At 39.5% G+C, this 25,297-nt stretch overlaps 1 protein-coding gene across 8 annotated transcripts in view; it reads right to left on the reverse strand.

The window, feature by feature from the left end:
- Positions 1 to 14,777, reverse strand: part of MIOS (meiosis regulator for oocyte development) — a 40,987-nt gene extending 26,210 nt beyond the window's left edge. The window contains exons 1-4 of one of the 8 annotated variants that reach the window (XM_082471789.1): positions 14,044 to 14,774; positions 12,934 to 13,033; positions 6,826 to 8,167; positions 6,396 to 6,494 (exon numbers count right to left, since the gene is read on the reverse strand). In XM_082471789.1, the coding sequence (XP_082327915.1) occupies positions 6,396 to 6,494; positions 6,826 to 8,119 (1,393 nt within the window). In that variant the 5' untranslated portion in view covers positions 8,120 to 8,167; positions 12,934 to 13,033; positions 14,044 to 14,774. Of the gene's footprint in view, positions 1 to 6,395; positions 6,495 to 6,825; positions 8,171 to 12,933; positions 13,034 to 13,380; positions 13,907 to 14,039 lie in introns of those variants that run through there. The other 7 variants (XM_082471785.1, XM_082471787.1, XM_082471783.1 and 4 more) reach the window with 7 other exon arrangements.
- Positions 14,778 to 25,297: the final 10,520 nt, after the last annotated feature.

Consider the following 25,297-nt stretch of genomic DNA (forward strand, 5'->3'; position numbering starts at 1 on the left):
CATAGGAGCACCTCAACACAAAAGGCAATTATTAACAGCTATAAAAGAGGAAATCGACAGTAACACAATAATAGTGGTGGACTTTAACACCACACTTACACCAATGGACAGAGCATCCATACAGAAAATTAATAAGGAAACACAAGCTTTAAATGACACAACAGACCAGATAGATTTAATTGATATTTATAGGACATTCCATCTGAAAACAGCAGATTACACTTTCTTCTCAAGTGCACACGGAACATTCTCCAGGATAGATCACATCTTGGGTAACAAAGCAAGCCTCAGTAAATTTAAGAAAATTAAAATCATATCAAGCATCTTTTCTTACTACAACGCTATGAGATTAGAAATAAATTACAGGGAAAAAAACGTAAAAAACACAAACACACAGAGGCTAAACAATACGTTACTAAATAACCAACAGATCACTGAAGAAACCATAGAGGAAATCAGAAAATACCTAGAGACAAATGACAACGAAAACACGATGAACCAAAACCTATGGGATGCAGCAAAAGCAGTTCTAAGAGGGAAGTTTATAGCAATACAATCCTACCTCAAGAAACAAGAAAAATCTCAAATAAACAATCCAACCTTACACCTAAAGGAACTAGAGAAAGAACAAATAAAAGCCAAAGTTAGTAGAAGGAAAGAAATCATAACGATCAGAGCAGAAATAAATGAAACAGAAACAAAGAAAACAATAGCAAAGATCAATAAAACTAAAAGCTGGTTCTTTGAGAAGATAAACAAAATTGATAAACCTTTAGCCAGACTCATCAAGAAAAAGAGGGAGAGGACTCTCAAATCAATAAAATTAGAAATGAAAAAGGAGAAGTTACAACGGACACCACAGAAATACAAAGCATCCTAAGAGACTACTACAAGCAACTCTATGCCAATAAAATGGACAACCTGGAAGAAATGGACAAATTCTTAGAAAGGTTTAACCTTCTAAGACTGAAGCAGGAAGAAATAGAAAATATGAACAGACCAATCACAAGCACTGAAATTGAAACTGTGATTAAGAATCTTCCAACAGGGCTTCCCTGGTGGCGCAGTGGTTGAGAGTCTGCCTGCCAATGAAGGGGACACGGGTTTGAGCCCTGGTCTGGGAAGATCCCACATGCCGCGGAGCAACTGGGCCCGTGAGCCACAACTACTGAGCCTGTGCGTCTGGAGCCTGTGCTCCGCAACAGGAGAGGGCGCAATAGTGAGAGGCCCGCACACCGCGATGAAGAGTGGCCCCCGCTTGCCGCAACTGGAGAAAGCCCTCGTACAGAAACGAAGGCCCAACACAGCCAAAAATAAAATAAATAAATAAAGAATTATAAAAGTATGTGCATTAAAATTTAAAAAAAAATCTTCCAACAAACAAAAGTCCAGGACCAGATGGCTTCACAAGTGAATTCTATCAAACATTTAAAGAAGAGCTAATACCCATCCTTCTCAAACTCTTCCAAAAAATTGCAGAAGAAGGAACACTCCCAAATTCATTCTACGAAGCCACCATCATCCTGATACCAAAACCAGACAAAGATACTACAAAAAAAGAAAATTACAGACCAATATCACTGATGAATATAGATGCAAAAATCCTCAACAAAATACTAGCAAACAGAATCCAAAAACACATTAAAAGGATCATACACCATGATCAAGTGGGATTTATCCCAGGGATTCTTCAATATATGCAAATCAATCAGTGTGATACACCATATTAACAAATTGAAGAAGAAAAACCATATGATCATCTCAATAGATGCAAAAAAACCTTTTGACAAAATTCAACACTGATTCATGATTAAAAACCCTCCAGAAAGTGGGCATAGAGGGAACTTACCTCAACATAATAAAGGCCATATATGACAAACCCACAGCAAACATCATTCTCAATGGTGAAAAACTGAAAGCATTTCCTCTAAGATCAGGAACAAGACAAGGATGTCCACTCTCGCCACTATTATTCAACAAAGTTTTGGAAGTCCTAGCCATGGCAATCAGAGAAGAGAAAGAAATAAAAGGAATCCAAATTGGAAAAGAAGTAAAACTGTCACTGTTTCCAGATGACATGATACTATACACAGATAATCCTAAAGATGCTACCAGAAGACTACTAGAGCTAATCAATGAATCTGGTAAAGTTGCAGGATACAAAATTAATACACAGAAATCACTTGCATTCCTATACACTAACAACAAAAACTCAGAAAGAGAAATTAAGGAAACAAACCCATTCACCATTGCAACAAAAAGAATAAAATACCTAGGAATAAACCTACCTAAGGAGGTAAAAGATCTGCACTCAGAAAACTATAAGGCACTGATGAAAGAAATCAAAGATGACACAAACAGATGGAGAGATATACCCCGTTCTTGGATGGGAAGAATCAATATTGTGAAAATGACTACACTACCCAAAGCAATCTACAGATTCAATGCAATCCCTATCAAATTACCAATGGCATTTTTTACAGAACTAGAACAAGAAATCTTAAAATTTGTATGGAGACACAAAAGACCCCTGAATAGCCAAAGCAACCTTGAGAAAAAAAAAAACAGAGCTGAGGAATCAGACTCCCTGAGTTCAGACTCTACTACAAAGTTACAGTAATCAAGACAATATGGTACTGGCACAAAAATAGAAATATAGATCCATGGAACAGGATAGAAATTCCAGAGATAAACCCACGTACCTATGGTCAACTAATCTATGACAAAGGAAGCAAGGATATACAGTGGAGAAAAGACAGTCTCTTCAATAAGTGGTGCTGGGAAAACTGGACAGCCATATGTAAAAGAATGAAATTAGAACACTCCCTAACACCATATACAAAAATAAACTCAAAATGGATTAAAGACCTAAATGTAATACCAGACACTATAAGACTCTTAGAGGAAAACATAGGAAGAACACTCTTTGACATAAATCACATCAAGATTTTTGACCCACCTCCTAGAGTAATGGAAATAAAAACAAAAATAAACAAATGGGACCTAATGAAACTTAAAAGCTTTTGCACAGCAAAGGAAACCATAAACAAGATGAAGAGACAACCCTCAGAATGGGAGAAAATATTTGCAAACAAATCAATGGACAAAGGATTAAACTCCAAAATATATAAACAGCTCATGCAGCTCAATATTAAAAAAACAAACAACCCAATCAAAAGATGGGAAGAAGACCTAAATGGGCAGGAGACATTTCTCCAAAGATGACATACAGATGGCCAAGAGGCACATGAAAAGATGCTCAACATCACTAATTATTAGAGAAATGCAAATCAAAACTACAATGAGGTATCATCTCACACCAGTTAGAATGGGCACCATCAGAAAATCTACAAACAACAAATGCTGGAGAGGGTGTGAGAAAAGGGAACCCTCTTGCACTGTTGGTGGGAATGTAAATTGATACAGCCACTATGGAGAACAGTATGGAGGTTCCTCAAAAAACTAAAAATAGAATTACCATATGACCCAGCAATCCCACTACTGGGCATATACCCAGAGAAAACCATAATTCAAAAAGACACATGCACCCCAGTGTTTATTGCAACACTATTTACAATAGCCAGGTCATGGAAGCAACCTAAATGCCCACTGGCAGACGAATGGATAAAGAAGATGTGGTACATACATACAATGGAATATTACTCAGCCATAAAAAGGAAGGAAATTGGGTCATTTGTAGAGATGTGGATGGACCTAGATACTGTGATACGAGTGAAGTAAGTCAGAAAGAGAAAAACAAATATCGTATATTAATGCATATATGGGGAATCTAGAAAAATGGTACAGATGAACTGGTTTGCAAGGCAGAAACAGAGACACAGATGTAGAGAAGAAACGTACAGACACCAAGGGGGGAAAGTGGCAGGTGGGGGGGATTAAAAAAAAAAAAAAGTACAGCAGAAACAATAAACCTCAGAATACTGAGAATGCAATGTGGTCTGACCTACTATATAGCTGTAAATACTATTTATGCGGGTAATACATAACTGTCCTTTTACTTTTATTAATAAAAATGGAAGTCTCTAATTAAACTCTTTCATTTTATCATTTATAATAAAACTTACTTTTTTGGGTCAAGAGCTAATGAGAGAACACCAAAATGAAATAGATGATATAAGTAGTCTACTGAATCTTCAACGTGAACCAAAGTAATTTAAAAGTCCTTTAAAAATAATATAACCATTTAATTGAAATGTTTAATGTACTCTTATTAAAAAACAGCATTTTATTTTGTATTTTTTTGTAGAGTATTTATGAAAGTCCTATTAAAAAAAAGATTTATTACTTCTACTGCCACTCTTTGACTAAATAATGTAAACTGCTTTTCTAGCAGCTTGAGTTGGGCCCAAATTTGACTGCTATCAAAAACTAGATACCAAATCCTAGGTTGGGAAGATAACTATAATATAACCCACAATTCAATTCCAATAAAGACAATAAGAACAACTGTTTAAAGAAGTCAGTGAAAAAACAGTAAGTTTGGCTCTTCTGTCATCTTTATCTTACTCTTAAATAATTTATTAATTTCAATCCTACATTAATTCATGCATCATTCAATCATCAAAGACTACTTCACATACAGATGGCCAAAAAACACATGAAAAGCTGCTCAACATCACTAATTATTAGAGAAATGCAAATCAAAACTACAGTGAGGTATCACCTCACACCAGTCAGAATGACCATCATCAAAAATCTACAAACCATAAATGATGGAGAGGGTGTGGAGAAAAGGGAACCCCTCCACACTGTTGGTGGGAATGCAAATTGATACAGCCACTATGGAGAACAGTATGGATGTTCTTTAAAAAACTAAAAATAGAGCTACCATATGATCCACCAATCCCACTCCTGGCCATATATCCAGAGAAAACCATAATTCGAAAGGATGCATGCACCGCAATGTTCACTGCAGCACTATTTACAATACCCAGGACATGGAAGCAACCTAAATGTCAATCAACAGAGGAATGGATAAAGAAGATATGGTACATATATATATCAATACAATGGAATATTACTCAGCCATAAAAAGGAACAAAATAATGCCATTTGCAGCGACATGGATGGACCCAGAGATTGTCATACAGAGTGAAGTCAGAAAGAGAAAGACAAATATCATATAATATCGCTTATACATGGAATCTAGAAAAATGAACTTATTTGCAAAGGAGAAATAGAGTCACAGATGTAGAAAACAAGCTTATAGTTACCAAGGGGGTAAGCGGGGGGCGGGGGGGGCGGGTGGTGTATGAATTGGGAGTTGGGATTGACATATATACACTACTATATATAAAATAGATAACTAACTGTAGAGCACAGTGAACTCTAATCAGTGCTCTGTGGTGACCTAAATGGGAAGGAAATCTAAAAAAGAGTGGATATATGTATATGTATAACTGATTCACTTTGCTGTACAGCAGAAAGTTAACACAATATTGTAAAGCACCTATATTCCAATAAAAATTAATTTTAAAAAAAAAGAAAGGAAAAATGGAAACGGAATCTACGGCAATTAAAAAAAAAAAAGACTATTTCAGGTAAGACACCTCAGGTAAGGCCATACCTCATGTCATAGTTATACAGTACTTACCACTGGGTAGCTAAGTGAGAGGGTTTAGGCAGCAAAATAAAAAGGGGTCTCCTTCAGTTGGAAATTTTTTAATTTAGTTTTTATAAAAGCAAATACTGTGATAAAATCTGAACTAACAACCAGGATCCTATAAATCCTCTAACGTAATACCTTTCAAAGTGGGTCTTCAAAACCAATAATAGTGAATAAATTAATGAATAAATTTGGAAAGTCAATTACTTCAAAGAACCAAGACTCTTTCCAAAAAGAATTTTAAATATAAGAACAATTATGCATTTAACGCAACAATTCACTAAAAATATCTAGTCAAAAAAACACAACAGGGGCTTCCCTGGTGGCGCAGTGGTTGAGAATCTGCCTGCCAATGCAGGGGACACGGGTTCGAGCCCTGGTCTGGGAAGATCCCACATGCCGCAGAGCGGCTAGGCCCGTGAGCCACGACTACTGAGCCTGCGCGTCTGGAGCTTGTGCTCCGCAATGGGAGAGGCCGCGACAGTGAGAGGCCCGCGCACCGCGATGAAGAGTGGCCCCCGCTTGCCGCAACTAGAAAGAGCCCTTGCGCAGAAACAAAGACCCAACACAGCCATAAATAAATAAATAAATAAATTTATAAAAAAAAAAAAAAAAAAAAAAAAAGAGAAATGATGTTTAAAAAAAAAAAAAAAAACACAACAAAAAAAGAATATTTATGTACACTATCCTGAGATAACTAAATTTGTGGGAAAAACAAGAGTACAAAAATTATAAACATATTGCAGAAAATAAAACAGAATTTTCTTACCCAAAGATGATTTTACAATTGATTTAATTCCTGAATAAACCAATGATCCTTTGTTGCCTGGAGATTTCTGATCCATATCTTCTGTATACTGCTTCATAAGTATTTAAATGCATAGGAAATACTAGTAATGATGCATAATAAAACATTTCAAAGCTAAATTTATTTTGATTTGGAGCCAATTCATAATAGGCATCAGTGCAAGAAGGTGGTTGGTTCTACTCTATTGTAGAGATATATTTTTCTCCCTCCTACACAATCTGCAAAGCAGTATTTCAACAGTTTTAAACAATTTTACTATGGAATTTTAGTATTAAGAAACTTGCATTTGCACATAAAACATTCAGCACGATATTTACAGACTGACCTTCCGGCAAATTTCAAGAACATTTCTACCAAATTCACCTTACAAAACTCACAATGCAAAGGATATAGTGCAGAGTATACCAGAGTGACTTGAGCTGTGGATCTTCATTTCCTGCTAAAATATGGTTTCTCCACACCTGTTCTGTATCAAGTCCGTACCTCGATAAAGCCCGAAGGCGCATCTTCGTTGCTATATCTTTTTCTAAAGAATTATCATTTTCTTCTTCCGCACATTCATACAAATGACGACCACAAGCCCACATTAAAGATGTAATTGGGCTCCAGGCAAGAGAGATCCTTTCAAAAACAGTGAAGTCAGACATCGTTCGGTTGGGAGTTACAACTATCATTCGATTTTGACTTGTTGGATGCCAAGCAAAGGAGGCAATGTAATTGTCACAGGGTTGCACACTTCTTTCAATTATTGTGGGTTCAGTTTCATCTCCAATGGGAGTGGGTGTGTGCTGCATATCATATAATCTAATAATATTACTATCCCTTGTTAAAGTGGCAAGCAGACCAGTCCTAGTTGGACACCATGCTACTTTTGTTAAGGGCTTTGGTTGCTCAGTCAAAGTCAAAACTGGCTTCTCAAATTTCCTAAGATCCCATATTGCAACCTGACCTTCATAAAAGGAAGCAACACGATCATGGAAGTATGGGTCTACTGTCACGCCCTGAACAGCTTTTGTATTCACAAACATCTTTTGGCTTGTATTCCGAAGATCAAAAATGGCTAGGTTACGATGCATACCAGCAAGGAGAAGTTTCTGGTCTCGTGGAAGCCAACAAAGAGAGAGACAAGCATCATTCTGTCCTAATTCATAAAGTGGTTTTGTTACTAATAATGTTGTTTCAGCTTCGCCTGCCGAAAGTCTTACTTTCTCCATGGGAACTATATCAGGCGTGTATTTGCTGCAGATGTCCCAAATCAGCACTGAAAAGTCAGCTCTATGTTTATCTAGACCAGCAGCAAGCCAGTTACTATCCAATGGATTCCATGCAAGAGTATTGCATTGTCGTGCATGTTTTGGAACAAACTCTTTTCCTATCAAATCTTTGAACTTTGAGTTATGATCTTGACCAAGACTTGTAAGTACAACTCGACCATTTGCTTGTCCAACTGCTAGGAGACATTCAGGATCATAATTGAGATACCAGGCAACACATTTCATATAGGGTGTTTCTGAATTTATTGAGAGTAATGTAGCTGCAGAGTCTTCAGATAAACGTAGAGATCCAGCTTTGAATTCTGAATTCACAGTAGATTCCACGTGATAAAGGCTAAGTTCTGAGTCACATACAACAAATCTATCAACCTGGTGTGGTGCCCACAATATATCAGGTTTGGTACCACTCATGCTTACTGATGATCTCAAAGAGTGCAGTTAGGTCCATTCACTGAAAATCTGCTTAAAAATAAAAAGTTTTAAAATGTTAACAAAATACAATTCTAAGCTGAATCAACTATTCAGAAAGTCAGGAAATTTTCTACACAGGTACTCTGTTTTTCAATATATTTATATTTCTTCTAACTGCTATGAATTCAAGACAATATTTATTAATAAAAGGGGAAAAGAAGAACTTCCTCCAATAAGATGAGCTGGTAGGAATCTGAGAACTCCATTCTGGTTTTATTTCCCATGATCAATTATCTGAACTGCACTATAACTAGTACCTTCAATTTAACCTCAGGGTTGAAATAACTTCAGTGTGGTGAACAAATTAATAAGTATCATCCATTTGAAGGGGATAAAACTTTAAAGGGTTATGAATCACGTACCTAAGCAACAAGTTTAAAGCAGCACTATCCAACAGAACCTTCTGCAATGATAGAAATGTTCTGTATTTGTACTGTCCAATAATGGTAGCTACTAGCCACATGTGGCTACTGAGCACTAGAAATGTGGCAGTGCAAATTTTAAATTTTATTTAATTTTAATTAATTTTAATATAAATAGCCACATGAGGACACCATAATGAACAATGCAGATTTAAAGTACAAAGCCACTAGTTTCTTCCTCAAATTTTAACGATAAAAAGCAGGAATGTATTGAGCGGAGTTGAGTTGGAGTCCTAGCTCTGACATATACTAGCTGTATACCTCAAGAAGGCCTTTGTGTTTGGGGGTCCTTATCTGTACAACGTAAGAACTGGTTTAGACTAGTGTTTCCCAAATTTTAGTTATTCATGTACCACCTGTGCCGTTATTTAATATTTTTATTTAAACTGACTCATTTTTAAAATCTGAAAATCAATTTTAATTTCATCATAAGGTCCATGAGTCATGGGTACAATATGCTAAATATATTTTTTTCTAACATACTTAAATAAATATATAACTATTAAAAATGCTTGACTGTGTTACCTAAAATCATCCTGTTTATGACCAGTAGGACACACTGCACTTTGGGAAACTGAATTAAGTGAGCATTAGAGGCTCTTTCAGTTTTCAATTCTGTAAACTTCGAATAGGTATTTGAAACAGGAATTTTGAAAAGATAAATATTCTAGTAGTAATTTAAGCACATAAGCACTAAAAATAGTTATGCTAAAAATGATAGATTAATAATAAAAGCTACTTACAAAAATGTAAATTTCTGTTTTTAAGCAAGTCTGGCTAGAGGTAACAGTCTGGATTAAAAATGAACAAAGATACTCATAATCTTCATGGCAACTGGAATCTGTACACCCATGTTGTCAGTTCTTAAAGAGTGAAGTTATGGTTCATTCATCTCTCTATACCCTGTACCAGGTGCAGAGCCTGGCGCAGACTCCTAAGAAAGATATTCTAAATAAATTCAGCTCAAACATATATTTTGATCTTGTAAAAGTTTCAGTCAGGAATTATTAGTCTAGAATTTCAATAGACTCGTAAAATTTAGATGACTGGGAAAAGCCTCTAAGAATTCTCATACTGCCTTATTTCCTTCCTTAATAGTTCTGAAGCCCAAGATCAATCATTTCAATTATATTCTTACTAGCACCCTCAATTTCTTCATTTCCTTGCCACTTTTGCCTTCCCCGACTAGCTCAACTGTCTTCTTTCTTCCACTCAGGCTGCAGAGTCTCACAGCTCTGCAGACTGACTCCATAAAAAATTAAGGTAGACAACATGTCTGGCCTGTGGTGCTGGTTCAGCAGTTCTTATATTCACCTTCCCACTCTGGCCTTTATGAAATCAAAGTGATCTTTTTAAAATACAAGCTTATCCAGGTTATCCAACTCCTGCTTAAAACCCTCTCATGGTTTCCAACTGCTGTTAGCATAGAGTTCTCATTCTTCGACAAAACCTACAAAACCCTAAATGCTTTGGCCTATCTACTGATCCTGCCTCAATGCACCCTGTTCTCCTCCCTGCTAACTGTGTTCTAGCTATACTGGCCTTTTCATTGCCTAGAATGTAATCCTCCACCCCCCATCACCACACCTTTGCAAATGCCATTCCCTCCGGTTGGAGCATTCTTCCCTCCCTTCTTGGCCATGTTAAAACCTGCTCAACCTTGACATCAACCACACTCTATCCCCTCCCCAATCTAAAACAGGTTACTTAGATATATACTCTCAATGGAAGACATTCCTTCCCTTTAAATCACCCTCTCGGGCTTCCCTGGTGGTGCAGTGGATAAGAATCTGCCTGGCAATGTAGGGGACACGGGTTCGATCCCTGGTCCAGGAAGATCCCACATACTGCAGAGCAACTAAGCCCATGCACCAGAACTACTGAGCCTATGCTCTAGAGCCCGCGAGCCACAACTACTGAAGCCCGCGTGCCTAGAGCCCGTGCTCCGCAACAAGAGAAGCCACCGCAATGAGAAGCCCATGCACCACAAAGAAGAGTAGCCCCTGCTGGCCGCAACTAGAGGAAGCCCGTGTGCGGCAATGAAGACCCAACACAGCCAAAAATAAAATAAATAAAATTTAAAAAATAAACAAAAAATAAATAAATCACCCTCTCCATCTCTCCTACTAGATTATAAACTCCCTAAGAGCAGGTAAAGTATCCTTTTTGCTCTCCATTTGAACCTCTAGTACCCAGCACAGTGCTGGGCACTTAGTAGACACTTAGTAATTACTTGTTAAATGAATGCATTTGTTAAATGCTCCCTCTGACACCTCTCACACTGCTTTCTCCAAATTTCACTAATCTCCCCATGCTTACGCCCATTGCCCTTTCCAGTAGGGGCTGGCTCAAGCCAAGAGCAAAGTGCCCACTGTCATAACGGGTTCCAATAATGGGTCAGGGCCCACAGTGAGCAACCCTGAGAGGATCACTTCTAATACACTGACTTTCGTTTATTCTATAAGCATTTTGGGGCATCTTCTATGTTCTAGACACTGTTCTAAATGCTGGGAACACAGTAGTAAACAGGGACAAATAAGGTCCCCGATTGCTATGGAATGAACTGTGACCCCCCAAAATTCGTATGTTGAAGTGTTAATCATGACTCCACGTGACTATCTTGGAGATAGAGTCTATAAGGAGGTAATTAAGGTTAAGGTTAAATGAGGTCATAAGGGTGAAGTCCTGATCTGACAAAACTGGTGCCCTTAAAATACAGAGATACCAAAGCCCTCTCCCCATGTGAGTACACAGTGAGAAGGAGGCTGTCTGCAAGCTAGGAAGATAGCTCTCACCAGAACCGGACCATACTGGCACCCTGATCTCAGACTTCCAGCCTCCAGAACTGTGAGAAAATAAATTTCTGTCGTTTAAGCCATCCAGTCTATGGTATTTTGTTATGGCAGCCCAAGTGAACTAATACACTAATAAAACCTGCATTCTAGTGCTGAAGTTATGTCCAGTCTTAAAGAGAATTTAAAAATTTAAGAATGAGAAGGAAAAGAAGCACCTTGTGTAACAGGAAGTAGCTAAGACAACAAAAAGAAGGAACAGATACTGCCAAGTAAGGCTTTATTCATACTCATGCCCTTGCAAACAGAGGAAACCTCTTAACTGGAGGTATCCTGAGATCTGGCCCATCTTCCTACCTCACTGAAAGACAAATGCTAAAATAAGCACACTTTTTATATAGGCTTCCTTCCTACAACTGTACTCTTCACACAAATGGTAAAAAAAAAAAACCTGGATGCCACATGGAAAAATCCATCTTAAAAAAAAAAAGAAAGTGTTACTATAATTTTAAAAACTATTTGATTTACATGACTCTCAATGAAGAATCATCCGTATTTCTTCTGATATTATGCACATATTTATATTACCATCCACAAAATCTGACTACAGTAACTCATAAAGAATCACAGAACTTGAGAGTTAGAAAGAGGCTAGCAAACCCTGCGTAATTCACATAGGAGTAAAGAGAAGACCAGATGTTTTGATTCTTTTCCAACACTGCCCTACTCCCATCCTAGATTATTGCATAGAGAAAGGATCAGCTATATCGTTTGCAGGGCCCCCTTCTTCAAAACTTATTAAGAATTTCAATACTGTGACAGCAGAGCATTAAACCAAGTGCCAGGCCTTCTAAAGATGGGTCTTGTGTGACTGCACAGCTCACACACCATGAAGCTGGCCCTGAATACAGCGGTACATCTATAAGCACCCTCTTAAGAAATGTACAGCTGACCCTTGAACAACTCAGGGGTTAGGACGCAGACCCTCCAACGCAGTCCACATGTAACTTATAGTTGGCCCTCTGTATAAGTGGTTTCTCCTTATCTGTGGTTCTGCATCCTCAGATTCAACCAACTGTGGATTGTGTAGTACTGTGGTATTTACCATTGAAAAAAATCCACGTATAAGCAGACCCATGCAGTTCAAACCCGTATTGCTCAAGAGTCAACTGTATTTCTTTACAATCCAACACAATATAGATGGATCCTGGCTCCTGAACAAACACCACTAGGAGTATGGTGGAGAGCAAAGAAAAGTGAGCCTGGAGTCAGAAGACCTCCAGCCACTACTAGCTAGACCCTAACAAGCCCCTTAATACTCCAAGACTATAAAATGGAGATAGAACCCACCCTATCTCCTTCTCACAGAGTTGTGACAATCAAATTAAATGAGTTCTATGCATCAACAAATGCGTCAGTATCACTACGATTCCCTTAAACAGCCCTGGAAATTAATGTTTTCAAATGCTGGAGACATTGAAAAATTGGGGGTAGAAGGGGTAGGATTTGCAATAATTACAGCTTATATTTAGATGCTCACCTTCAAGTATAACAAGCACTCACTTCCCATCAATGGTTTCTGAGCAAAGGAAAGCCATGATGATGATTCTGTGGTCCTCACCAGAACATCTATAACAGCCCTGTCCAACAGAAACATAGTGTAAGCCATATAACTTAAAATTTTCTAATGGCCACATTGAAAAAAAAAAAAGAAATAAATCTAATTTAGCAATATATATTATTTAACCTCACATATCAAAAATATTATCCTTTCAACATGTAATCAATGTAAAATTATTAATGAGAAATCTACTTTTTTTCTTTTCTTTTTTTTTGTGGTACCAAGTCTTGAAAATCCAATATGTATTTTATACTTTCAGCACATCTCAATCCTGTGTGGCTACTGGACAGTGAAGATCTATATAATACTAAGTGTACAAGGTATCCAATCACCCTTTTATGTTGTTGTCTTTTCTACTTGTCTTACCATGACAAATAACAACAGTAGCAGTTTCAATAAATTTCTACCATCACCATCTTCAAGGAGATGCTTTATATATCTCCAAATTTCCCTTAAAACATAGTGAAACAAAAGGCTGCAAAGGCAGTCATTTGCTAAGTAATTTAGGAATGCTCGTGGCTCCTGTGAGAAGCTTTATCCTCTTACGGAATTTTCATTACTCGTATATGCAGAGGACAGAGCTACGCGGGTGACAGGCCCTTTAAGAAGTATTTATTTAGAGTACAACTAGAGCAAGGCTGGCTGCTCTGCCGCGTAATGCAGAAATCTAAGGGCGACTCCCACGCTCCAGACAGCGGGCTCAGCTTCGCGTCCAAGGGGAGGACGCGATTCTACACAATCCGGCCGCGGTGGAGGCTGCAGCGCGGACCCAGCACCCCGAAGGAGGTCCCCGCGCGCGCGGGCCGCTCGCAGCTCTCAGGCCCGGCCTGACGCCCGGCGCGGTTATCCCGCAGCGCTGAACGCGACTCCCCGCGCCTCGGCTCCAAGGAGGACCCCGGGTCCGCACCCGCCCGGGCTTTTCAACTGGGCTTGCCCGGGCGCCTAGCGGCCGTCCTGGCGCTCCCGAGCCCTCGACTCGGGCCTCCCGGCCCCGACAGCGGAGACGCGGCCCGGCCCGCACTCACCGACCTGGGAGGCGGCGCTGCTTTAGTACTGCCGCTTCCGGCCTAGTCGCAGCCCCTCCCGACGGGGGTGGTCCACACGCCGGCAAGATGGCGGCCGCACGACGCGGCCACTAACCAGGGCCACAGGACCAGGGTCCACTACCCGACCACCACGCCTCGCAGACTCGCGGACTTGCCTGGGCCTGGGAAGGGGAGTTCCCCGCTACGAGCCCCGCCCCTCGCTCGCCCGCCGAGTCGCACCGCCCGCGGAGTCGCACCGCCCTGGGGCGGGGCCACGGCCCCAGAGGCCCCGCAGGCCCCGCCTGCTGTCCAAGCGCCCTGGTCCATCTCCTCAGGTCCCGCCCCCTGAGTCCCCAGACGGGATCCTGGTCACGGGGAGCCGGACTCCTGTCAGAGCTGGGTTATCAATTTTAAGGGATTTGGATGCTTTAGCTCATTTAATTGGTTTAAATTTCCACTAAGGTACTTCCCTGGTGGTCCAGTGGTTAAGACTCTGTGCTCCCAATGTAGAGGGCCTGGGTTGAACTCCGGTCAGGGAACTACATCCTGCGTGTGGCATCTAAGATCCTGCACGCCCCAACGAAGATGCCCTGTGCAGCAACTAAGACCCTCACAGCCAAATAAATAAATAAATATTAAAAAATAAATTTCCATTAAAAATTTATTTGTGGGCCATCTGTGTAGTAGAAGGTCCAGGGTATTTGGTTCACGATTTATTCACTCATTTACTCATTCCACAAACACGTCTCGAGTGCCTATTGTGTACTTGCTGTAATGCTGGGGACACTGGAGTGAGCAAAAAAGATATGGTCCTGGCAGGAAACAGGCAATTAGAGGGCTGCCTAGTTAGGGCTAAAACAGCGCTTCGCAGGAGGGGCGCCCCCTTAGTGTTTGGGGTGTGTGGGTCAGGAACACTTCCTTGACTGCTAGGCTGAGACAAGGATGAAGATGAGATTAGCTGGGAAAGCGAACAGGTCGGAGGGGTTTGGAAGAGAAGAGCCTTCTAGAGCAGAGGAAGAGCATATAGCAGTGCGGAAACAGTGGAGTATGGACGAGTGAACAGAGGAAGTGGGGTAAGATTAAGATGATGTATTAGAGAGGCATTTGGAAATCAGGTTAGTGAGTCTGAATGGACTTTTCCTAAAGGCATTGGTGCAGTCAATAGAAGGTTTTTAACCAGGAGAATGGTGTAATCAATTTTTATGGGATAAGGTAAGTATCCAAATGAGAGATGATGGTAACCCAGACTACCAGTGGTATGGAGAGTGGGGATGGAGAGAAGTGTGTGGCCTGGGGAATATTTAGACGTTGGGATGAACAGAGCTTGATGACTGATTGAGTGAGTCAGGGAGAAAGAGGATTCTAGGTTTCTGGCTCCTGTAATTGAGTGAATGGTGCTGCTACAGGTGTTACAAATCTTATAGAAACTTTCTTCAGGTGTCCAGCAATCTGTGCTTGTCTGTTCACAGTTAAAGGTGGGTGGTTTGGGGCTTGTGATAGATATAAACAGCATACTGAGCTTAGTCCTGATGATCTTCAAGGCAGATAGTTTGGGTAAGAGGATGAGTTTGGGGAGAGTATTGCCTGTGGAGGTCTAAGGCTCCTTTTCACTCCTGCTGTTGGAGAAGTGGAGGCTTAGGAAGTTGCTGAGTACTGAGGGCAGATACCATAGGATTCATCACTTCAAACACTATCTTGCCAATCTTCTCAGTGGTTTTGGCCCTGGCCCCAAATCCCCAACCTCAGATCAATACAAGTCCCTTCCTTATCCACTCCTACCATGCAAAGCTGAGGGAAACATCTCTCCTCACACTCAGGAGGTGACTTTGCTTCCTACTTCAGAAGGAAATTAAAACTGTTAGTTAGGAATTCCTGGTCTCCTACTACTTTCTCTTTCCTTCCCCTCACATCTTCACTCACTCCCATTTTTACCTTCTTATAGCTGACGTAGAGAAAGAGAAGGGGCCTTATATGCTGTTTCTCCTGGGACCTAGCACCATCGATTTTCTCCTCTTCCATGTGTCTTCAACCTCCTTGTTTCTACTGGTTCTTTACCTTCAATATATATTCAAGTCACTCCCACTTTTCTCCTTGAAGGAGAAAGCCATACTCATTCTCTCTAATCCCACATCCTCCTGTCTTCCCCTGAATTCAGTTGACTGAGATTTTCATGCCCACCATTCCTTTAAAACTGCTCTTTACTTGCCTATTGTTGTCATCCCCTTCTGGAATATATGCTCCACATCCTCAGTTTTCATTCTGTTAAACCTCCACCCGCAAGTGTCAGCAAGGCATTTGATGATGCAGTTAGGAATGACCATTCCTTGGCCTCCCTTTCAGCTAGGCGTGGCTATATCGAAAAAGACTCACAGACTTAGAGAACAAACTTGGGGTTACCAGGGGGAGGGATAGTTAGGGAGGTTGGGATTGACATGAACACACTGCTATATTTAGGACCTACGGTAGAGCATAGAGAACTCTGCTCAATATTATGTAACAAACTAAATGGGAAAAGAATTTGAAAAAGAATAGATACATGTATATGAATAACTGAATCACTGTGCTGTATACCTGAAACTAATACAACATTGTTAATCAATTGTACTCCAATATAAAATAGAAAGTTAAAAAAAAAAAAACCCAAACACTGTGACCAGTGAGATGTGAGTAGAACTGGATCATGTCCCTTAAAAGAGAAGCTGCTTGCTGTCTACTACCTCTTCTCCCTTCTTGCTCTCTGGAAAATGGCAAAAAGAAACATGGACTAGAAAGGGAAGCCATGTATCTAGGAAGGCAAAACTGCTCCACTAGTCTAAGCCCCAGCCTAATTTGGAGAGCTGAGGTTCCCTCCTCCCTTGGATCAGCCACACAGTTTCGACCATTACACAAGAGAAAATAAACTCTCTTCTTTTAAAAATTACTGTTTGCTCGGACCTGTTTGTTATAGTGGCTTAGCCTATTCCCTAACTAATAGACAGGGACTCTGTCTGCTTTATTCTCTGCTTAATCTCCAAGACCTAAAACAGTGCATAGCACAGAGCATATGCTCAAAAATTTGTTGAATAAATCCTAAAGCAATATCTTTCTCTGCTCCACACCCCCCTCTAGCTAATATCTTTTTCTCGCCTTCCTTTTCCATCTAAGCTTTTGTGAAAGTGTACTCTTTTCACATTGCTTTCAGTTTCTTGCACCCTAAAGTCCCCATAGGAATAAGTGACACTTTTCTCATTCTACTTGGAAACTGATTCTCCTTCACTAAACCGTGTTCCTTGTGAGTAGAACTGGAGAATGTCCCTTAAAAGAGAAGCTACATGACATCGACTTATTCTTCTCCCTTCCTGCTGTCCGGAAAATGGCAGACAGTATTTTCCTTGTGGATAGTAAACTTTTAGTATAGAACTTTGGATTTCCTGTAGCGCCCGACTACATAATATGTATTCAAAAATATTTACCAAGTGGGAGAGTACATTGTATTTGTTGGAAGATTAAACCGTATCAGGGGATTTAACAGACTGGTCTGAGGTTACACTAGCTGTCTTTATCAAACATTCATTTTTGTAATGGATGCCAGAGTTGCTAGTCTTAATGTTTGTTTTGTTTTTCAAACTTCTGTAACCCTAACAGGATGCTCTTCTTTTTTTTTTTTAAAAGAATTTCACTTTTATTTATTTATTTATTTTGGCTGTGTTGGGTCTTCGTTTCTTCATCGCGGGGCGCGGGCCTCTCACCATCGCGGCCTCTCCTATTGTGGAGCACAGGCTCCAGACGCGCAGGCTCAGCAGTTGTGGTGCACGGGCTTAGTTGCTCTGCGGCATGTGGGATCCTCCCAGACCAGGGCTCGAACCCGTGTCCCCTGCATTAGGCAGGCAGGCTCTCAACCACTGCGCCACCAGGGAAGCCCCAGGATGCTCTTCTTTTTAAGCTCCTTTATTAATGTTGTGGCGATCCAGTATAGGATTTTTTGTTGTGGTTTTAAACCAATAAAGGAGAGCAGTTGAAGATTGCTAATTTCCTTCTTACTTACTGCTGCCCTTGGCAGCAATTCAGCAACTATTGGAATATTCCATGGAGTCTGTGACTGGCTAATCCCAACGCCCTTTATTTTCACATGAACAAAATCAGTCTGTACCTGAGAGCAACTTTTACTCTTTAGGCACCAAGTGGAAATTAAGGCCCTGTGAACATGTGATATGGCTTAGGTAATCTTTTTACAAAGGTTGAGGATGAGAAGATTTGAGATATCTTAAAATAGTGGTCTTTAAAGAGTATTCTAGCACACTCTCAAGTTAATTTTGTAAAACAATGCACTTATTCATACATTTTTGGGGATTACATCTAACACTGTCATAGTAAATTTACAAAGTTGCCAAGGGTATGATTTTTAATACATTTTTAATGTTTATATTGTAAATAAAATGGTTGTATCGAACTTTAAATGTATCCAATGAAATTTAAATACCTTAGTGTAAGTTTCTCACTATCATTCATTTAAAAATTTAGTGAATAAGCTATTCTTTAATTGTAGGAAATTTTATATTATTCTATTTTTTTTTTCTCCTTGAACTTGTAGGTCCATTCTACTGTCTCCTAGTGGATTATTTATGAGTTTGATAACAAACAATTATATAGCATGTACTACGTGCCAGATACTTTACAATATAGGCTCATTTAACACTCTGTCTCAGATTGGGCACTTTGAGAGCCGTCTTCCAAGATGGAGATTAGGATGTAGGATACTTACTAGAGAGTATTCTTGAGATAAACACTTGTGAAAGAGAGGAAGAAGATGTAGGATTGGGCAGAGGGAGAAGCCGAGCTATGATTCAATACCAATAAAGGACTCAGCCAATCCACGGGAAACTTTGGAATTGAACTGGCCCCTCAGAGTCGTGTTGACTTGGGACAAGGGACCCAGGCCTTTATTACTACCTCACTGATGTGGATGTGTCATTGATGTGAGCTGTCCCTTGAAAAAGGATGACTTTGAATGAGGCAGTTTTCTTGGCAAGGCAGTCCCCAAAGAAGGCTGACAGCTGTGGGCCGGCTGCTGGTAACACCCCCAGCAGCTGAAGGAATAAGTCACTCATTACTGAAGGGGGACACCTGGGTGGTGCATCACAGAATTCACCACAATCTTATAGGGATGAGGCTGATAATTTCCCCACTTTACAGATGAGATAACTGAGGCACAGGGAGGTTAAATAAATTGCCTAAGATATCTCTTAAGTGGTGGAGCTAGGATATGAACCCAGACAATCTGGCTCTACCCTTGTGCTTCTAACTACTGGTCCATTCACTACCAAATAAAACAGCCTCTGATCTAATTCTATGTGCCATTAAAATTATCTTTTAAAACAGAGGTTGGCAACTTTTTTTTGTGAAGGACCGGATAGTAAATATGTTCAGCTCTGCAGGCTATACTGCCTCTATCATAACTCCTCAATTCTGTTGTTCTAGTACAAAAGCAGCCATGGACAGTTCATAAACAAAGGGACATGGCTGTGTTCCAGGAAACTTTATTTACAGAAACAGGTGGCAGTTTGGATTAGTTTACTAACTTCTGTTTCAGGGAAAAAAAAAAAATTCAAAGATAGAGGAAACACCGTTTATTGTTCTAGGAATAAAGTAGTACCAGATGGATTAAACATAATGATCCTAACCTTATTTTTTAAAGACTAGAGGGAATTGTGCCAACATTTTAACAGTAGATGTCTCTGCGGGGTAGGTTTAAAGGTGATCAATATTTTCTTTATTATACTTTTCTGTTTTCTAAGATAAAAAATGTAAAACTTTTTTAATGAGAGAAAACCCAGTGAATATATTTTAAAGAGTATTGTTGGAGGGATTAGGATGCTTAATTCCATAATGATAGACAGACACTTCAACTTCATAATCCTATACCCACAGAGTTAAGTCAGAGATAATAAGGTTCAAGCAGTAATGCAAAGTGTCTATCAACTGGGGTAGTTTTAGGATGATAACCGCACCACGGGTGATGCTAACATTTCCTGCTTTGCTCATTGATTGCCTCTTCACAGGGTGTCTGTTTCACCAGTGGGTATCTTGGTGTTATGGATTAAATGTTTGTACCCCCCCTCAAATTGATATATTGAAATTCTAACCCCCCATGTGATGATTTTAGAAGGTGGGGCCCCTGTGAGGTAATTAGGTCATGAGGGTGAAGCCCTCAAGAGTAGGAGTAGTGCCCTTATAAAAGCGACCCCAGAGAGCCCTCTCAACCCTTTTCTGCCATGTAAGGACACGATGAGAAGTCGGCACTGAAACCCAGAGGAGGGCCCTCACCAGAACCCGACCGTGCTGACACCTCATCTCAGACTTTCAGCATCCAAAACTGTGAGAAATAATTTTCTGTTGTTTATAAGGGACCCAGTCTATAGTAATTTGTTACAACAGCCCGAACTGACTAAGCAACTGGGCTTATCCCTTCTGATGAGCACTGAAGCACTAAAGTAGCAGCCATCAACATTACAATCAAATCCCAGTGAAACCACAGCCATCTCTCTGCCTGGTCTCTTCCACTCATTGGGCGGGATTTGAGTAAATCATATTTGGGCTTTTGAAACAGATAAGTGTCTAAATTCTGCTAATTTCTCTGCTCCCACAGCCATTGCCCTAGTTTATTTAGGTCTTAATTACTGCTCACCCAGACAATAGTCTCCAAACTTGTCTCTGGTTCCCCTGTTCCTACCCTTTTATGCTAAACCTTTGATCTTCCTGAAGCACATCTCACGCGACTCTCTTGTTTAGAACCCTTCATTGGCTCATGTTTCCTACAGACCAAGATCCAAACTCCTCAGCCTGGAGTTAAGATGTCAATATTGTGAAGTTTTTGTGGTTGATGAGAAAGAAAATTTGTATTTTCAATGGATCAAATTAATTTTAGAATTACCTAAACCCAATGAAGCCCAAAGCAGTTGTAAAAGTAGGCTTCTTTTGGTAGTAAAATGAGAAAAAGATTTCCCGAACCAACACTGAAAGTTAGACATATATCTAACTATGAAGATGAGTTCAGAACCAGTGTCATTTTGAGGAAAAGACCAGGTCACCAAAAACTCAAAGCATATCTGATTGGCCTCAGCCAATAATTTGGACTGTTTCTGATGTAATGTGCAATGTGTGACTATAAAATCTTCAAATGGGTAATGGACTTAATTCTCATGTTCAAAATCTTGGACTATCAGCAGCTTATTTGCAAAACTAAGCCTGGCTTTCTCAGCTGAGTATAATTGTAACCCCAGGAAGAAATGGAAGAGTTAAGAAATCAGAAGCATAAAGAGAATCAGAATCAGGATAGAAATGATGAGGAAACAAATTTACTTCCTAAGTTTTAGCCCTTTTGTAAATTTTGTATCAGTCAGTTTTATAGTCATTGCAATGTTGAGTATATTTTGTCTTCTCTTGAAAAACATTTAAAAAGAATCTGCTGCTCTAAACTTGAAAAGGGGGATTCAGTTTGCAGCGATGTTTACGAGTTTGGAGAAATGTAATCTATTAAGTTAGTATATTTCATGAATTATCTGTGTGAGGTATATATATTGTTTTAAAATTAATAAGTTAATAAATGGTGAATATTCCTCTCTATGTAACATACACAAAAGCTTCTGGGATATTAAAAGAATTTATAGACATGAGATTGTCCCCATTCTGGCCCAACATATCTTTCCAACTTGATCTTTTAACCTATACTAGCTCCAGCCCTACTGAATTATTCCCAATTACTTTTACAAAGCAACTTCCCTAAACATGCCTTTATTCCATTTTTCCCTGGAATATTCTTCTCCATGGCTTAGAAAAATTAAATTCTATCCGTTTCTCAAGATACGTCCTTCAGTTTCTCAAAGTCTCCCACAACTGGAGGACATGTCTACCTTTCTGAACTCCTTGGCACTTGTCACTGTGCCTGTCTCACACCTTTAGCCTCTTTACACATACACACACACATAATTACATATTATATTATAATAATGTTATTGAAGATTATATTACAATATACTCATATGGTTCTACTGTGAATTCCTTGAGAGTGGGATACACATTACAATTATCATTGTTCCCCATATTATTTGTTGAATCAAAACAACGAATGCATGATGAAAAATTAAAGAAACACATGAATGCTTTCATTCCAACTCAAAATTTAAAAATATTATTGCGAAAACGATATTGAAGGAAATGTCTTAAAATTCAGATATTTCTACCATGCACAACTGTTTTCATTTCTCTGCTTCACTTTCAGGATTTAGCTATGCTCATACAGCATATTTGTTTATGTAACAGGATGTTAAAAATAGGATTTGTCATCACTAGACTGGAGCAAAACAATAGGTGATGAATATTCTCACTTTCCAAAGTGATATCACCTATGCAGTGCTAGCATAGTGCTAATACCTATGCAGTGCTGGAAAAATTTTGTAACCTGAAGACCTAAACACACTGAAGGATATAAAGGGGTTGGAAATGAAGGGTCTGGGAGAGATTTTTTTGGAGAAATTCATTTCCAGGGAGTCTCACTCCTAATCCCCTAGGAGAGGTCTAAAAGTGCTGTTCTCAATGGAGAGCTTGATCTGTGCAACTGGGAACAGGGATGCAGGCAGGAAACGTGGCACACTGCTGTCTGAGCCATGCCTGGAAACTCAGAAGGCCAGCTAGTTGCTCTGAAGGCCGAGAGGTGAGAGGTGCGTCTATGGGAACAACCTTCGTTCCTAGTGTTTGTCAGGATAAACGATGCAGGAGCGTGCCCTGCAGACTAGATGTGGGTCACAAGGGGAGAGAGGCAGCCTAGAGCAGTCAGTTAGAGGGCTTTCCGGTGGGAGGGAAGCGACTTCAGCTGATAGACTTTGGAGGCGTTTCATGTGTGGTGTGAAGGACTGTGCTTGACACCTGCCAGAGAGGAGACCTGGCCAGGTTTAAGAGATCTTGACGAGGGATCCTCAGTGAAGCAGAATCCCTGACGAAAGCAGGAGAGCTGGAGAGTGGAGAAAGGGATCACGTGAATATCTTCCAAAACCAAAGCAAAGTAGTAATCAGTTAAGTAGATCTTTCCAGGCTTTCTGCCTGAAGAGTCAGAAACTGCTCTTCATGAGTTTGCGGAAGACAGAGAGGCACAAAGTGGGGAAATGGAAATGACCATGTCGCCTTTCCCACTGCAGGCTTCCAGCCTGAAGCAAGCCCCAGCTGGGGAGAGGAGAAGCTTTAAGCTCAGAGTTTTAGCTGCTACATGGAAATAGACTTTTTAATTATTGAAACATCAGTTTTATGACTCAAAGAAGTGATTTTTATATCAAAGACTGACTCAGAGACTCATGACACCTGCCTATAATTTCATGCAAGGGGAAAGGAAAATCCTGCCCTCAAAAATAGGTATGGAAGGACAGTTGGGGGAAAAATAAAGTTGTTTTGTGACGGATCCTATGGAGTCCTGCTCTTTCAATAGATTGGTTACATTCAACTGTAATCAGAATGAGTGAACCATTTCACGCAACTAAAATTTCAAGTCTTTAATAAATTAGTACAAATTGTAAAATATGATAAATACACAAAAGGTTTTGCAACTGTACACTAAAATATTAATTGCATAAACACTGTGATCTTACACAGGGCTGAGGCCTATGGTTCTGTAGTTTGTGCATTAAACACCTCCAGGAAGGCCACTTGCATCATGGTTATTCTACAGTTGTCAGGCAGCAAGAGTCTTGAGGAAGGGACACTTTCCTAATATGAGGTATGATGCTATATGTTACATGTATGGTACCTTAAAGGAAATGATACTGTATATCCCAAGAAGTATTCAAGCATGGTGTATTAACTAAGCAAATGCTCAGACTATTCAAACTGTTTTATTGTGATGATGGATGTTTACACATTGAGTTTAAAAATAATCTCTCCAAAAGCAACTTAGTTTTTATTAAGCTGGGGGAAAAAGCATCTGTGTAATTGTTTATTTAATGGTTTAAAAGTTAACATTCCAAATTTTGTTTGTTTTTTTAACATGTCAGCCAAGAAAATACATATCTGTCATATTTGCTGTCTCATAAGTATGCCAGAAATAAGTGTATTGGGTGAAACTGAATAGCGCCAAAGACTGAATTTAACTGGAGGAGACTGCTTAAAATGGGAAGGCACTCAATTCTGTGAGAAACTCTAAGCTTTTTTTTCTTATCCTATTCTACTATCTTATTCTATTATCAGGAACTTTGTCTCCCAATACATGTAAATTCTACATCTCTGATTGAAGATCTAAACCATTTTCTGTTTATATAGAAATAATTTCTTATATTAAAGCCTGTAAATTGTTTATTAAATACATGTGTTATTGCCTAACATTTTTTCTTTCTTGTAGTTTTACTATACATGTCTGGGAAGTAAAACTCCCACTTAATAGCCTATAAAGTCTGCTGATGTATCAGCAGTTGCCTTGACATTATTAGATGCAAGTAAGCCCTACCCTGACTATTAAATAGAATTGAATCTAAAAAATATAAGAGGAAGGAACACTTCCAAACTCATTTTATGAGGCCAGCATTACCCAAACCAGACAATGACACCAAAAGAAAAAAAAGTCACAGGCCAATATCCTTTATGAACACAGACGCAAAAATCCTCAACAAAATATTAGCAAACTGGAATTCAACAATACACTAAAAGGATCGCACACCATGAACAAGTAGGATTTATTCCAGGGATGCAAAGATGGTTCAACATCCACAAATCAATCAATGTGATACATCACATTAACAAAATGAAGGACAAAATTCATACCGATCTCAATGGATGCAGAAAAAGCATTTGGCAAAATGCAACATCCATTTATGATAAATAGAATTGGACAAGCTTATTCATTCCAATAAGTGCATTGACTCTATTCATTTTTCTTGTAGTTGAAATTAACATTGGTGTTCCTAGCATCTCTTTAAAATTTTAGTTTCTAAAATTATTCCTTTTAACCTGAATTTTTTCCTTTGTGTTTATTTTAGAGGTTGGGGAGTGAAGAGTATATAAACAATGAAATAAAATCTACTCCCTTTTAACTATGCCCACATATATACACAGGGGTATGGGAGTTAAGGGTGATAATTACTCACAACATTCTTCCTCTGGACTTGGAGTTATTGATAATTGAGAAATACATACAATAGAGACATGGAGATCCGAACGTCAGCATTACTATTAGTAAAGCTGAATGCAGCTTGGACCTGCAACCCCAACTAAGTTTCCTGGTACTAGCATTCATGTTTAGA

This window comes from Balaenoptera physalus (genome assembly GCF_965194825.1).
Source record: "Balaenoptera physalus genome assembly, chromosome: 8".
Taxonomy (NCBI): Eukaryota; Metazoa; Chordata; class Mammalia; order Artiodactyla; family Balaenopteridae; genus Balaenoptera; species Balaenoptera physalus.